The following is a 14,512-nucleotide window of genomic DNA, read 5'->3' as shown; positions in this document are numbered from 1 at the left end:
GTGTCTTTGATTTGCCCCAGTCCTAGGATGTGGCCTTCCAGGAGTTTTGAACTAAGAATCTGGCAGGTATGTGTATCCTCAGCCTAAAAGACTGGGAGATTCAGTTTTGCCCTTGTGAGGTTTTCAGCCTGGTCCTTCAGGCTTTTGCCCCATTCAGCTTCAAAATTTGTCAGATGTCTTGAAGGGGAGACTGTTCATGTGTTTGAGGCCCCTCAGGTCTACAGTTTTGTCATTCCAGCCTCATGTGAATGCCAGAATCTCTGCTGGTTTCTCTGTCCCCCAGATTCTCAACCTCTAGCTACACCAAGAATTGCTAAGTGACCCCAGGTGAAAAGCAGCTATACATGGAAAATGACCATGTCCTCTAGGGCTTTTTTTTGCCTGTTTTGTTTCAGGCCCCTTCCCCTGGTGGGTCATCATCATCTAGTACCACAAGCTTGGGAGATTTCACTACCTCTTTAACATCTTACATAGCCTCAGAATTCAGTTTTGTGGGGGAAAATTAGCTATGTGTTTGAAGCTCCTCAAAAATCTAATGTGACTGCTGTAGCCCCAACAACCACTAAAAGTTTTGTGGGTACTCTTTCTCGCATGATGACCTTTTGTGGGGGCCAAACCTGATCCTCAGCCCAAACCCTGAATCAGCAAATGTCCCCAGAGACTAAAACAGCTACTAGTCCATCATCTTACCACTGAATGATTCTTCCTCTCTGGAATTTTAGTCCATCTGCTGTATATTGTCTCTGTATTGTTCTGATGCCTTTGAAAATAAGGGTTTTGTAATTCATTTGGCTTTTTCATGTTGTTGTTATGAGAAGCATTGACCTGCTACATCCTACTACATCCTATACAGAAGTAGAAATTACAGTTATAGATTAATTGAGTGATGCATATGCCACTTAGAATATACCTAGTTAGGGGCACCTGGGTGGCACAGCAGTTAAGCGTCTGCCTTCGGCTCAGGGCGTGATCCCGGCGTTATGGGATCGAGCCCCATATCAGGCTCTTCCTCTATGAGCCTGCTTCTTCCTCTCCCACTCCCCCTGCTTGTGTTCCCTCTCNATGGCTTTGTTGGAATTTACCCTGCTTAGAGTTTACTGGTTGATACCACTTACCAGTTGTGGAAAATTCAATTATATAATTATTTTTTAGAATATGGCTTCTTCATTATTCCCTCCTCTTTTTCTAGATTATAAATTCAAATATATTTTTTAAGTGTGTCTACCCGTTTCTTACATTTTTTCCCTATATTCTTTTTGAAATTTTTTCCACTGTGCTTCCATTTGGATGTTGATACTGATCTTTTTTCTGTTTCACTAATCATGTCTTTCTTTGTGTCCAGTGTGCTATTAAACACCTCTATCTATTGAGTTCTTAATTTCAAGTGCTGTGTTGTTGTTGTTGTTGTTGTTGTTGTTTTTAAGTAGGCTCCGTCTGTGCATGGAGCCCAGTGCAGGGCTTGAATTCACGACCCTGAGATCAAGACCTGAGCTGAGATCAAGAATCAGACACTAACTGATTGAGCCACCCAGGCACCCTTCAGATGCTATATTTTTCATTTCCAGAATATCTGTTGGGTTTTTTTTATTGATTCTAGTTCTCTGTAGAAAGTTACCATTTTAACCCATTTTTTCCTTTATTTTCTTGAACATATTAATAGTCATAGTTATTTAAAGTCCTTGTGTGCTAACTCCAGTCTGGATCATCTGTGGGTCAGCTTCTGTTCTCTGCCTTTTCTCCTGGTTGTTGGTCATATAGTCTTGCCTCTTTTATGCCTAGTAACTTTTTATAATATCCTGGATACTGTTTGTAGAGTGCTAGAGGCTCCAGATGATTTTATCTTCTACTAGAAAAGGTTTCTTCTTCCCTCTCTTAGGCAGATAGGGTGGGAAACTGATTTTAATCCATCAGGGATTGAGCTATGTCTGGGCTGGATTGTAGTTTTGATCAAAACTGTGTCTTTGATTTGCCCCAGTCCTAGGATGTGGCCTTCCAGGAGTTTTGAACTAAGAATCTGGCAGATATGTGTATCCTCAGCCTAAAAGACTGGGAGATTCAGTTTTGCCCTTGTGAGGTTTTCAGCCTGGTCCTTCAGGCTTTTGCCCCATTCAGCTTCAAAATTTGTCAGATGTCTTGAAGGGGAGACTGTTCATGTGTTTGAGGCCCCTCAGGTCTACAGTTTTGTCATTCCAGCCTCGTGAATGCCAGAATCTCTGCTGGTTTCTCTGTCCCCCAGATTCTCAACCTCTAGCTACACCAAGAATTGCTAAGTGACCCCAGGTGAAAAGCAGCTATACATGGAGAATGACCATGTCCTCTAGGGCTTTTTTTTGCCTGTTTTGTTTCAGGCCCCTTCCCCTGGTGGGTCATCATCATCTCCTAGTACCACAAGCTTGGGAGATTTCACTACCTCTTTAACATCTTACATAGCCTCAGAATTCAGTTTTGTGGGGGAAAATTAGCTATGTGTTTGAAGCTCCTCAAAAATCTAATGTGACTGCTGTAGCCCCAACAACCACTAAAAGTTTTGTGGGTACTCTTTCTCGCATGATGACCTTTTGTGGGGGCCAAACCTGATCCTCAGCCCAAACCCTGAATCAGCAAATGTCCCCAGAGACTAAAACAGCTACTAGTCCATCATCTTACCACTGAATGATTCTTCCTCTCTGGAATTTTAGTCCATCTGCTGTATATTGTCTCTGTATTGTTCTGATGCCTTTGAAAATAAGGGTTTTGTAATTCATTTGGCTTTTTCATGTTGTTGTTATGAGAAGCATTGACCTGCTACATCCTACTACATCCTATACAGAAGTAGAAATTACAGTTATAGATTAATTGAGTGATGCATATGCCACTTAGAATATACCTAGTTAGGGGCACCTGGGTGGCACAGCAGTTAAGCGTCTGCCTTCGGCTCAGGGCGTGATCCCGGCGTTATGGGATCGAGCCCCATATCAGGCTCTTCCTCTATGAGCCTGCTTCTTCCTCTCCCACTCCCCCTGCTTGTGTTCCCTCTCTCACTGGCTGTCTCTATCTCTGTCAAATAAATAAAAATAAAATCTTTAAAAAATATATATATATACCTAGATAAAGTCACTTTTTTGTCTTTGGTTTTCATTATTTTCATTTCGTGTTCTTGGTCCTTTTTAGGGAAAAAATGAAAGATTCCTCATCCTATTTTAATACATTAGTAAATGTAATATTTTACTTTCAGAGTATAATCTGTTGTCTGGCTTTTTCTTTCTTTTCCTTTGAAGTTACTTTGTTAACAAAGACAAATAATCATGGATTATAAAGATTAGGTTATATGTAAATCCAGCGTGTATTATTGAATATATTGTTGTGAGAACAATTATTTATAATGTTGATTTTCTTCTGTGCATGTAGTTTCAGATGATAATGAAGACGCTGATGGTGATGGTGTTCATGAAGTAACAAGCCGAGATAGTCCAGTTTATCCCAAATGTTTGCTCGATGATGACCTTGTCCTGGGAGTTTACATTCACCGCACTGATCGACTTAAGTCTGATTTTATGATTTCTCACCCAATGGTAAAAATTCATGTGATTGATGAGAATACTGGACAATACGTCAAGAAAGATGATAGGTAATTTTTTTAATTACACAGCCAGCCCTTGAAATTGAAACTGTCTACAGTATAAGTTGTCTTTTCTGCCATTGAAAGGCAATGGAAATAGAACTAATGATTTGTATTAGAGACTAATTTACTGGTTGTAGATGTTCCTAGACTATTGATACTGATCAGTACGTTTTTTAGAAGAAATAGAGAACATTTGTTAATTCAGTGATTCATTTTAAGTGGAGGGGAGTTGAGAAAACTTCAGCCAAACTTAATGACTAATTTGTGGCATTGAACTTGCAGTGTAAGTCACAGCATGTTGCACTGTACATGCTTTAATTGTCTAATTTCATATTTTTCTTTTGAAGCTAATAGGTTACTTCGGCCTCATATGAAGGCAGTGAATCTTGAATTTAATTTTTTCCTAATATTACTTCTATAGCTAATACGTGCTTGAAACTTATAAATAAAAGCACAGTAAAATAAATGGATTTTATTTATTTATTTGACAGAGGGAGACAGCTAGAGAGGGAACACAAGCAGGGGCAGAAGGAGAGGGAGAAGCAGGCTCCTTGCTGAGCAGGGACCCCCATGTGGGGCTCAATCCCAGGACCCTGGGATCATGACCTGAGCCGAAGGCAGACGCTTAATGACTGAGCCACCCAGGCGCTCCAGTAATTTTTCATTGTATATCATGACTATTCATTATTTCTTCACTTTGAGCACTATATTTTTTTTCTCATTTTCTCAAAATTATCGTAAAAAATCGTGTTAATGGAAGCATCTTTTTTTGACCAGTGAACGGCCTGTTTCATCTTACTATGAAAAAGAGAGTGTGGATTACATTCTTCCTATTATGACCCAGCCATATGATTTTAAACAGTTAAAATCAAGACTTCCAGAGTGGGAAGAACAAATTATTTTTAATGAAAACTTCCCCTATTTGCTTCGAGATTTTGATGAGAGCCCTAAAGTCATCTTGTTTTTTGAGGTATGAATTGAATAGAGCGATTTAAACTAAATTTTGGTTAATATTTTAATAGCATACATGTAAGCTATTGTTTTTAGTAGTTTAATAATGTAAGAAAATAGTGTAAGGATTTAATCCCTAGGATTTAGTGTTTGTAATATGCTGTGGAGATGTAATATGCTGTAATAGTATATTTGCTGAGCATTTACCAGTGTAAGTAATTAGCCATGTAATTCACTCGGTATTATTTAATTTTGACAGTGATACCATGACTGTAAACTGAAGTGATGAATCTAATCTATATCTATACAATCCTCTGTTCTTAACCCATTTTACAAAATGTAAACTTATTTAAGTATATGGGACTCCCCAAGAGTTTGTATACAACCAAGGGAAAGAAGGATGAACACACACAGATCACTTTGACTAATACAGTGTAATATATAACCGAGGTGAAGTAGAACGTCCTAGGTGTGAAGGGTGGATGGAGGGTCAGAGCAGTCAGGGAAAGCTTTATGAAATAGACGGCCTTTGAGCTAACTTGTTATTCTAATTGTTTTATGGCAAAGGAAATCAAGGTTCAGAGTATAAAGTTATTTACCCAAAGTTACTCCAATTGTAAGGGTAGGTAATTTGTATTTCAAGATGGTTTGAACCTAAAATACACATTTCTTTTTTCTTCTTCATGTCATCTCTCCCTAAGCAAAGGAAAGTGGAGAAACCTCTCTTTCAGTTTAAGCAAGACGAGGAATTTTAGCATCGGAACAGGGCATGACCAATGCCAATGACTGATTTTTTGGAATTACTTGTTTTTATGATCTTTAACTTTCAGATGATCTGTGTATGTTTGTGGTGTGAATAGTCCACCATTTACATCTGTGATTATGTTGTATGATTTATACAAAGCTGTGATTTTATAAAGAGTGATGTAACTTGTATGTCAGGGAACTTTTTCTTTGTCATAGAAATTTGTCCTTGGTTATAATGTTCCTTCACATTCATTTTAGTAATATTCATAGATTTAAGAAAGATTGTTGGATTATGACATTTTTGGTTGCTTCTTAAGGTTTTTTTTTTTTTTAGTTTCAAGAGTAAAATCTATTGATTCATCACTTACATATAACACCCAGTGCTCATCCCTACAAGTGCCCCCCTTTAATGTCCCATCACGCACTTAGTCCATCCCTCCTGGACTCCTTGGAGTCCTCCCCTCCAGCAACCCTCAGTTTATTCTCTATAGTTAAAGAGTTTCTTTTGGTTTGCCTCCCTCTCTGTTTTTATCTTATTTTTCCTTCTCTTCCACTATGTTCATCTGTTTTGTTTCTTTAATTCCACATACAAGTGAAATCTTATGGTATTTGTCTTTCTCTGACTGACTTATTTCACTTAGCTTAATATGCTCTAGTTCTATCCATGTTGTTGCAAATGGCAAAGTTTCATTGTTTTTGATGCCTGAGTAATATTCCACTGTGTGTGTGTGTGTGTGTGTTTGTACACCCCATGTCATCTTTATCCCCTCGTCAGTCAGTGGACATTTGGGCTCTTTCCATAATTTAGCTATTGTTGATAGTGCTGCCATAAATATTGGGGTGTTTGTGCTCCTTCAAATCAGTATTTTTGTATTCTTTCTATAAATACCTAGTAGTGCAATTGCTGGGTCATAGGGTCGTTCTATTTTTAACTTTTTAAGGAACTTCCATACTGTTTTCCAGAGTGGCAGTTGCTTCTTAAGTTTTAACATAATATGTTACTGTCTACAAAACTACTTTTGATTTCAACTTTTAAGGGTTTATTATTAAGAACAACTTGATATCTATCAGACGTCTTTAAAATCATTATTCCACTTCTCATCATTTCTACTAAGGGAAAAATTACAAGAACACAAAGACGTGTGTGCAAGAATATTTAAACACTGTAACAGTAAAAATTTTAGGGAGACAAATCTCTTCAGTCAGGAAGAGATTTGGTTGTGTAACTAATAGCTTTTATTAAATGTATAGTATTTATAATACCAGACTATATTAGGCAGACATTAACATGATGAAATACATGTGTATGTATTGACTTGAAGAAATATTCACTACGTGGTATATAAAAATAGTTTGCAAAATAGCATTGGATTTGTAGTAACATATATATATATATATGGAATGCACAGAAAAAGGTTTAGGTATAGTATAAACCAGATATTAAAGTTGATCATCTATGGATCTGGATTACAAGTTGTTTTTACTTTGTTATATATTTTTCTTATATTGTTAGTGGTTTTTCACTGAGCATCTATTGTATCTGAAGACAGATTTAAGTGTATAAAAAAGAGGATTGAATGGAGTCCATATTACTTTTTAAGCTATCTATAAAGATTTGTTATCTCAGCTAAGTTTTTGAGAAGCACCAGTGAGTTCAAAGTGATAGTCTCTGACAGGGACCTAGGTAGAACACAGATGGTGTCTGTGGCAGTGTTGTTTCAAATTCCGTGAGTTTAACATCCAGACAGGATGGAGATGTGAAAGAAATCCTCTTGAGAAGCCTAGTGACAGCATATAACCAAAGAGAAAATCCCCAGCTTCAGGAAGGTGATGTAAAGAAGGACCCATATATAAGATCATGAGTTTTTTAAACAATCATTTTGAAATCTGCTCTCATACATTAAAAAAAAAATTAAATGTTAAGAATTCTATAACTGGTGTATTTATGCCTAAACTATATTTGAGGTAATTAATACTTGGTCTTTGACATGAAATAAATCTTAAACGATTTATTAGTAAAAGATAAAGTCATCAAAAAATGGACCCTCACTAATAGGATGAGTTAACTTAAATGTAAATGAAATATGAAATGCTTTTCTTCCCTGTGAAGAAAATACCTTTTAAGTGTACAACTTATTTTTTTTAATTTCAATAATATACAACAAAATATTTAATTTTAAGTAGGCTAGTATTCTCTGAAGTAATTTTTTATACTTATTTACAGATTCTTGATTTCTTAAGCATGGATGAAATTAGGAATAATTCTGAAGTTCAAAACCAAGAATGTGGCTTTCGGAAAATTGCCTGGGCATTTCTCAAGGTATGTTTTTCACCCATTTTAAACGCTCTAAAAATCATCTTCAAATCTGATTGGCTACGTTTTCCCAAGTTGGTTTGGTTGTATATAAGGAGTTATAGTCTAAGATTGCAGTTGTGAAGAATTGTCAATGCAAGGTAAGGTGATAATCAGATTCTTAAATATCTATTGAGTGTCTAGTGTGTGCCAGATACACTATTTGGTTCTGAGTATGTAGTATTGAAAAAGATACACAACAACCCTGCCATCATTTATTCAACTTAAAAGATACTTAACCTTTTCTGTGTGCCAGCATGGTTCAAGTCAGTAAACAAGAAAATAAACTCCTTGACCTTGTTTACTTCATATTTTAGCAAGGAAAGCAGATATAAAACAATCGTTTATACAATTTATCATTTATTGCAATTTTTGTAAATGCTTAGAAAAGATTTTCTAAGGAAGAGACATTGACCCTGAGTATTAGCTTGATGGTAGCGGGGGGAAGAGAGAGTTAGAGGGTACCCTATTTACAAAGACACGATGTTGGAAGGAGTGAGATACACTCAAATAACCAAAAGGCCACTGAGATTGGAGGACAGAGACTGAGGGGGGAAATGGTATCTGAAGAGATTGCTGAGTAGACAGGGTCTTCATCTTGCAAGGTCTTTGAAGCCATTATAGCAATGGGAAGCCATTATAGAATTCTAAAGAACAGTGGGAAGCCATTATAGGATTTTAAACAAAAGGGTGGAATAGTCTGACTTAGGTTTAGGAAGATTACTTTGCTTGGTGGAGAATGAATTAGAGAGGATACACATATATATACTGGAAGATTAAGGTTGAAAATTCTTACAGTAGCGTTGGTAGGAAATGATGGTGTCTTTAACTAGAGTGTTTCAGCAGAGATGAAAGATGTGATAGGTTGATTTTACAAAAGGGAAATTTTAATTTTATAATTCTTTTATTTCTGGTATCCTTTATTTCTGACTTTGAATATAAGTAAGGTATAAAAAGTCTTGATATTAACATATTTGGTACAATTTATAAAACTTTTCTATTTGTGTATCTATCCATTCAATAATATTTATTGTCTATGAAATGCCGGGCACTCTGCTAAATATAGAGCATTCATAGATAAATTTGACATGGTCCTTGCCCTCCAGTTCAGTTTCTATATAAGCATGTTAAACATGTTACTTACATGATTATGTGCTATAGAGTAGATGCTGTGAAAACCCAGGTAAGGCACTTAATCCACATTGGGGATTAGAGAGAGGCTTTAGAAGAGGTGCAGTTTGGGGCACCTGGGTGTTTCAGTTGGTTAAGAGGCCCGCTCTCGGTTTCAGCTCAGGTCATAATCTCAGGGACATGAGATCCAGCTCATGTGTGGGGCTCTGCACTGAGCATGGAGACTGCTTGGGATTCCCTCTCCCTCTCTCTCCCCCTACCTTGCTTGCATGCACTGTCTGTCTCTCCCTAAAAATAAATAAGTAAATCTTAAAAAAAAAAATAATAAGTGTAGTCTAACTGCTGAAAGGAAGCCAGATTGACTGTGGGAGGAAGTAATTCTAGAGTGGATTTAGGAATCCCTTGGTAGAATGTAGCTTCTAAAATCACCCTTTCATAACCTGTCATAACTTTTTTATATGCCCTTCATACTGTTTTAGAGCAAAAAAAAAAAAGCAAAAGCCAAAATGGTTACTCTCACATAGTAAATACTGTCATTGTGGTCTTATTAGAAAGCACTTTTGTTCCTTTTAAAAATGCTAAGATTTGTACAGAACTACAGTAATAACTACAAACTGCACTTGGGAAAGAACGTCTTATAGCATTTTTAACGTTTAAGTGTATATAGATTTTTATTTATCCATTTTATGCCATTGGCAGAAATGGCAAAGCAGGAATTCTCCATCTCTACCCCCTACAAAGGGTAAGTATTCTGTATACTTCCTCTATTATAACACTTCTGTATTGCCTTCATAGATTGTAAATATTTCAAAGTCACCAGTGACTTCTTTTTGGCAAATTTGTTGAACATGTTTTAGTCCTTAATTTACCAGATCTCTTTGCATTTGTTATATCACTCTCTTGAAACTCTCTCTTTAATTATCACCAGCTCCCAGCATATTAGTGGCACACAGAAAGTGTTCAGTGAATGTCTGTTGAGAGAATTAACGAATGTATGGACTAGGAAAAATCCATCTTTGAAAGTAGCATGGGGACGCCTGGTGGCTTAGTCGGTTTAAGCATCTGCCTTCTGCTCAGGTCAGAATCCTGGGACCCTGCATCAGGCTTTGTCCTCAGCAGAGAGTCTCCTTCTTCTTCTCCCTGTGCCTCTCCCCTCTGCTCATGCTTTCTCACTCTGTCTCTCAAATAAGTAAATAAAATCTTTAAGAACATATCATGAATCAAATTAAGATTTAAGTGTGTTAATACGTATACCATTTGTTCCAGGAGTGTCCTAGATAATTGTAAAGTTACTGTAGTGGTCCAAATAAACCCCAAAGGACCCTACCCAGATATAAATGAGACTATCTTAATTCTCAGCTAGAGACACTTTTAATGCATGTAGCACATATATATTATTAAAGAATAATAAAGCCTTATTACTAAAATAATAAAGCCTTATTTATTCACATTCTACATTATGTAATTGTAACCGTAATGACAAGATCTTGGCTGATCTTAGTCATTTATTCATGCTAAGCATGATACTAGTGTAAACTAGATTGCCTGGTGAGTATTAAAACAACCTATATTAGGTATGATTTAGAAGCTGGGGAATAATAACTCCTTATAATATTATTCCCTTATGATAAGCTTCAGGCAGATAGGAGTAGGGTTTATGAAGGAAGTCTCGAGGGCTTAATATTTAATTACTGAACTCCTCTATTACTCTGTTGAAACGGTTCTTTATCCCTGTATATCATAACCACACCTCTGCTTACAACCTCCACTGACTTTACATCCTTCCCTAGAAGGCTAGGGATGAGATGGGCCATATTTTTGCCAGCTGTTTATTGATGCCTCATTCCTGAACACACTGCAATCTGGATTTTGTTTCAGCTATGAAAGTATCTCCAAACAAATCATCAGTGACTTCTATTTGACACATTAGTGAGTGAACATTTTTCAGTTCTTCTTTTGTCACATCTGTGTGTGTTTAATACATCACTCTCTTGAAACTCTGTTATCTGGGTTTTCTTGACACTATCCTTTCCTGATTTTCCCTGTACCATTCCTTCAGTTTCCTTCATGGTCTTCCACTTACCTAATATCAACCCTACTCATGGTTAGAGCTTTATTCTACTTTTCTTAGACCTCTTTTCTTGCCTCTGCCTCAGATTTCAGATATTAACTTGGACGACCTATAAATACCTCAGACTTCCCTAGTCTGAGTATGCTACCGAAATAAATCCTTTACCCGTTCTGTATCTGCTGCTTCATTTGATAGCACTGCCATCAGCCCAGCCTCCCACATTTAGAGCCTTAGAGTTGCACTGTTCATTTTGGTAGCCACAAATCACATGTGGCTATTTGAATTCAAATTAATTAGTTAAAATTAAATATAATTAGAATTGAGTTCCACAGTTGCACTAGTCACACTTCAAGTGCTCGATAACCGTATGTGACTAGTGTATCTTGTATTGGGTACCACAAGTATACAAGGTTCGCATGATCACAGAAAGTTTTGTTGGACAGCATTGCCTTAGAGTCTTTCCTAAATCTTCCCTTCTTTCCCTTTCCAAGTTGCATCAGTCAGTAACAGCTACTGAGTATATTCCCTGCCCTCCATCCTTATTCTCCTAGGCTGCCACCTTCATGTTCTGCCTTAAGTGCTGCAAAGCTCCCAGATATCCCCTAATTTGTAGAGGACACAAAGGTTAACATGACATTTTCTACTTAGTGTCATAGTCTAGTGAAAGGGGACCTATTTTGAGTTGATGAGATTTTTATTTTTCTCATAAGCATCTCCATTTATTTAGTTTAAATAGATGTTTTAGGTTTTTTATTGCATAGCCTTTTCTAAGAAGGTAGACTAAAATATTTTTTAAATGTTATTAATGCCTTGAATGAGTTTATGTTAATTACTTTTTGAAAGTGATTTTGACTTTTTAAAAATTAAAACATTAAAATGGTATCATTAAAGGGTGCCTGTGTGGCTCAGTTGGTTAAACATCGGACTCCTGATTTCGGGTCCGGTCATGATCTCAGGGTCCTGAGATTGAGCTCTCCTCTGGTGTGGAGTCTGTTTAAGATTCTCTCTGTGCCCCCCCCAACCTGTGCATGCGCATGTGTGCTCTCTCTTCCCTCCCCTCCCCCATGCATGCACGCTCTCAAAAAAATTTTAAAACAATGTTCATTAAAAATACTGGTACTAAATAAATGGAAAATTTCTTTCTGTGCATTTTAACTTTATCACTGTTATTTCAAACAGAGGTATCTTGCTTATCTCCTTTGTGCCAAGTAGCATCTGGCGCAGTAATGTAAATGCTTTACCAGCAGCCTGAGTTTATACAGGCCAGACAGCTATCAGGAAAATATTTAAAAAGTAATTTGGGTTACCTTTTGTCAAAATGATCTGGAATTGTGTTTAACCAACTGTGTCAGTGTTCTTTGCTTTTATAGCTAAGGAATTTCAGCGTGCTGTATTAATCTTTTTAAAATGGATTTTTGACTATGTACTGTTGCTTTACTGGATGTATTTATTTTCAGTGAAAATAGTATTTTATTGGAATTCTTATTTCAAGCTTCTAGGAGCCAATGGAAATGTAAACATCAATTCAAAACTTCGTTTGCAGCTGTATTACCCACCTACTAAGCCCCGATCCCAATTAAATGTTGTTGAGGTTTTTGAATGGTGGTCAAAATATCCAAGAAATCGTTATCCATCAACATTATACGTAACTGTAAGAGGATTGAAAGTTCCAGAATGTGTAAGTTAATAGCACATAGAAATATATGTTCTCTGTTGTAGAAATTAAATGGTGACGTTTTTCATTTCTAAAGAGATAAGGTCTCCAGAATTATTTTAATAGATTTCTAGACTATAAAAGTACTTTCAGCAATTATATATTAAGCTTGTGCTAGCTAATATATAAAAGATACTTAAATGAATATTAATTACTACATATAAGTTTCAGTGTTAGGAGAATTTTTTAAAAAATAAATACTGGTTTTTAAAAACTAAAAAATGATGTAAGGTAGGTGTTGACAAATATTTTCTGTAAAGCCTAAGAGTAGTTAATATTTTAGGCTTTGTAGGCCATACAGTTTTTGTTGCAACTACTCAGCTTTGCCTTTGTACTGAGAAAGTAGTTACGCAGACTTATGTAGGCAATGCTAAACAGATGGGTGTGGATGTGTTCCGATAGGATTTTATTGGCAAAAACAGCAAGTTATATTTGTCCCAGGCATTTGCAGTACCATGATTTACAGGCACCCTTCTCACAATATTATTCAAATAATCAGTGAATAATGTTCCTAATACTGTTTTCCACAGATTAACACTATGAATGATTTTAGCAAAGACTTGGTTCTAAAACAAAACTTTTGTTTTAGACAATAAGACATTTCAGGACAGTTGCAATTTCTATAAATGATTATTAGTGTGACCACAGGGTTGGTTTGCATTAATTTGAATGGAGTTAAATCTCTTTTTAAGAAAAGGAAGATTTAAAAACTTTAGGTCTTTATGATTTGGTTTTGTAATATCAAAGTGAGGGATACCATAGTGTATCAGAGCTGTGACATGACATCTGGTAAGTATTGGTGAAGAGGCAGAAACAAAGGGATAGAGTTATTAAAACCATTTCATGTAACCACTGGAGTTCTGGTTTTTTCCTCCCAGCTTTTAAGACTTTGGTTATAGAACCAAGGACCTTTCATCTTATTTAGAATAATGTAGATAAAAGTAGAATGTTTTTCTGGGTTACATTTTGAAAGTATTTCCACATTGTCTGTTTCAATATTTAAAAAACTCTATATGCTAGACAAGAGAAAAAGGTTAACTTGATATTTACATTTTCTCGTCTTCTATACACATTTAGATAAAGCCATCTTACCGTTCTGTGGTGAGTCCTCAGGAGGAAAAAGGTAAACCAGTGTATTATGAACGACACCATGAGACCAGTTCAGTAGATGCAGAACCTGGGTTAGAAGATTCCAAAGAAGTAGTGAAGTGGAAACGACTACCTGGGCAGGTGAAGTGCTTGATTATTCTCAATTCATTTAGAGATGCCGTTATTTATTTTAAAAGCTCCAACAGCTTTGAGGGTACGTGTATATGTATGGTGGGTGTGTGTTCGTGCACGCAATAGTGATGGCTTTAGAGTACCAGATAATGACATTTTCTATTAATATTTTAGGTGAATTAAGTACTAGTTAGACATGGAATATAAGTCGACTTTATTTTATGGAGACCTGATTCCCTTCTTAGGAAATAAAATAATTTACTATAGTGTTCCATCATTCTGTTTACTTTCCTCTTTCTTTGCATCACAGTAAAGGGACTTAAAAAAAATAAAGCTCTTCCACTGCAGTAATTGAATTAATAACTAGCCTTCATATTTTAATGTTTCTTAATGTATTTTTTTAAATATATGTTTTTTAGGCTTGCCGTATCCCAAACAAGCACCTCTTCTCACTAAATGCAGGAGAACGAGGATGTTTTTGTCTTGCTTTCTCTCATAATGGAAGAATATTAGCAGCAGCCTGTGCCAGCCGGGATGGATATCCAGTTATCTGTGAGTAATCATTCTATCTGTTTGATGTGATTGACGTCTATGCGGAAGACATTGTTTGGTTTTTAAAATTCATTGAATTCTTGGGGCGCCTGGGCGGCACAGCGGTTAAGCGTCTGCCTTCGGCTCAGGGCGTGATCCTGGCGTTATGGGATCGAGCCCCACATCAGGCTC

The 14,512-nt window shown here is 36.4% G+C and overlaps 1 protein-coding gene across 8 annotated transcripts in view; it reads left to right on the top strand.

Annotated features, from left to right (window-relative positions):
* AHI1 (Abelson helper integration site 1) overlaps positions 1 to 14,512 on the top strand; it is a 215,374-nt gene that overhangs the window by 40,792 nt on the left and 160,070 nt on the right. For all 8 annotated transcript variants that reach the window (XR_004628144.1, XR_004628145.1, XM_034669175.1 and 5 more), the window contains 6 exons: positions 3,388 to 3,607; positions 4,379 to 4,571; positions 7,524 to 7,619; positions 12,347 to 12,532; positions 13,646 to 13,798; positions 14,209 to 14,341. Coding sequence is in view for 6 of the 8 variants with exons in the window: in XM_034669175.1 (XP_034525066.1) it covers positions 3,388 to 3,607; positions 4,379 to 4,571; positions 7,524 to 7,619; positions 12,347 to 12,532; positions 13,646 to 13,798; positions 14,209 to 14,341 (981 nt within the window). In the remaining 2 variants the exon portion in view is untranslated. The remainder of the gene's footprint in view (positions 1 to 3,387; positions 3,608 to 4,378; positions 4,572 to 7,523; positions 7,620 to 12,346; positions 12,533 to 13,645; positions 13,799 to 14,208; positions 14,342 to 14,512) is intronic.

The sequence above is a fragment of the Ailuropoda melanoleuca genome, chromosome 10 (genome assembly GCF_002007445.2).
Source record: "Ailuropoda melanoleuca isolate Jingjing chromosome 10, ASM200744v2, whole genome shotgun sequence".
NCBI classification, from domain to species: Eukaryota; Metazoa; Chordata; class Mammalia; order Carnivora; family Ursidae; genus Ailuropoda; species Ailuropoda melanoleuca.
The sequence above is the reverse complement of the archived record's forward strand: the minus strand, read 5'-3'. Positions and strand labels throughout refer to the sequence as shown.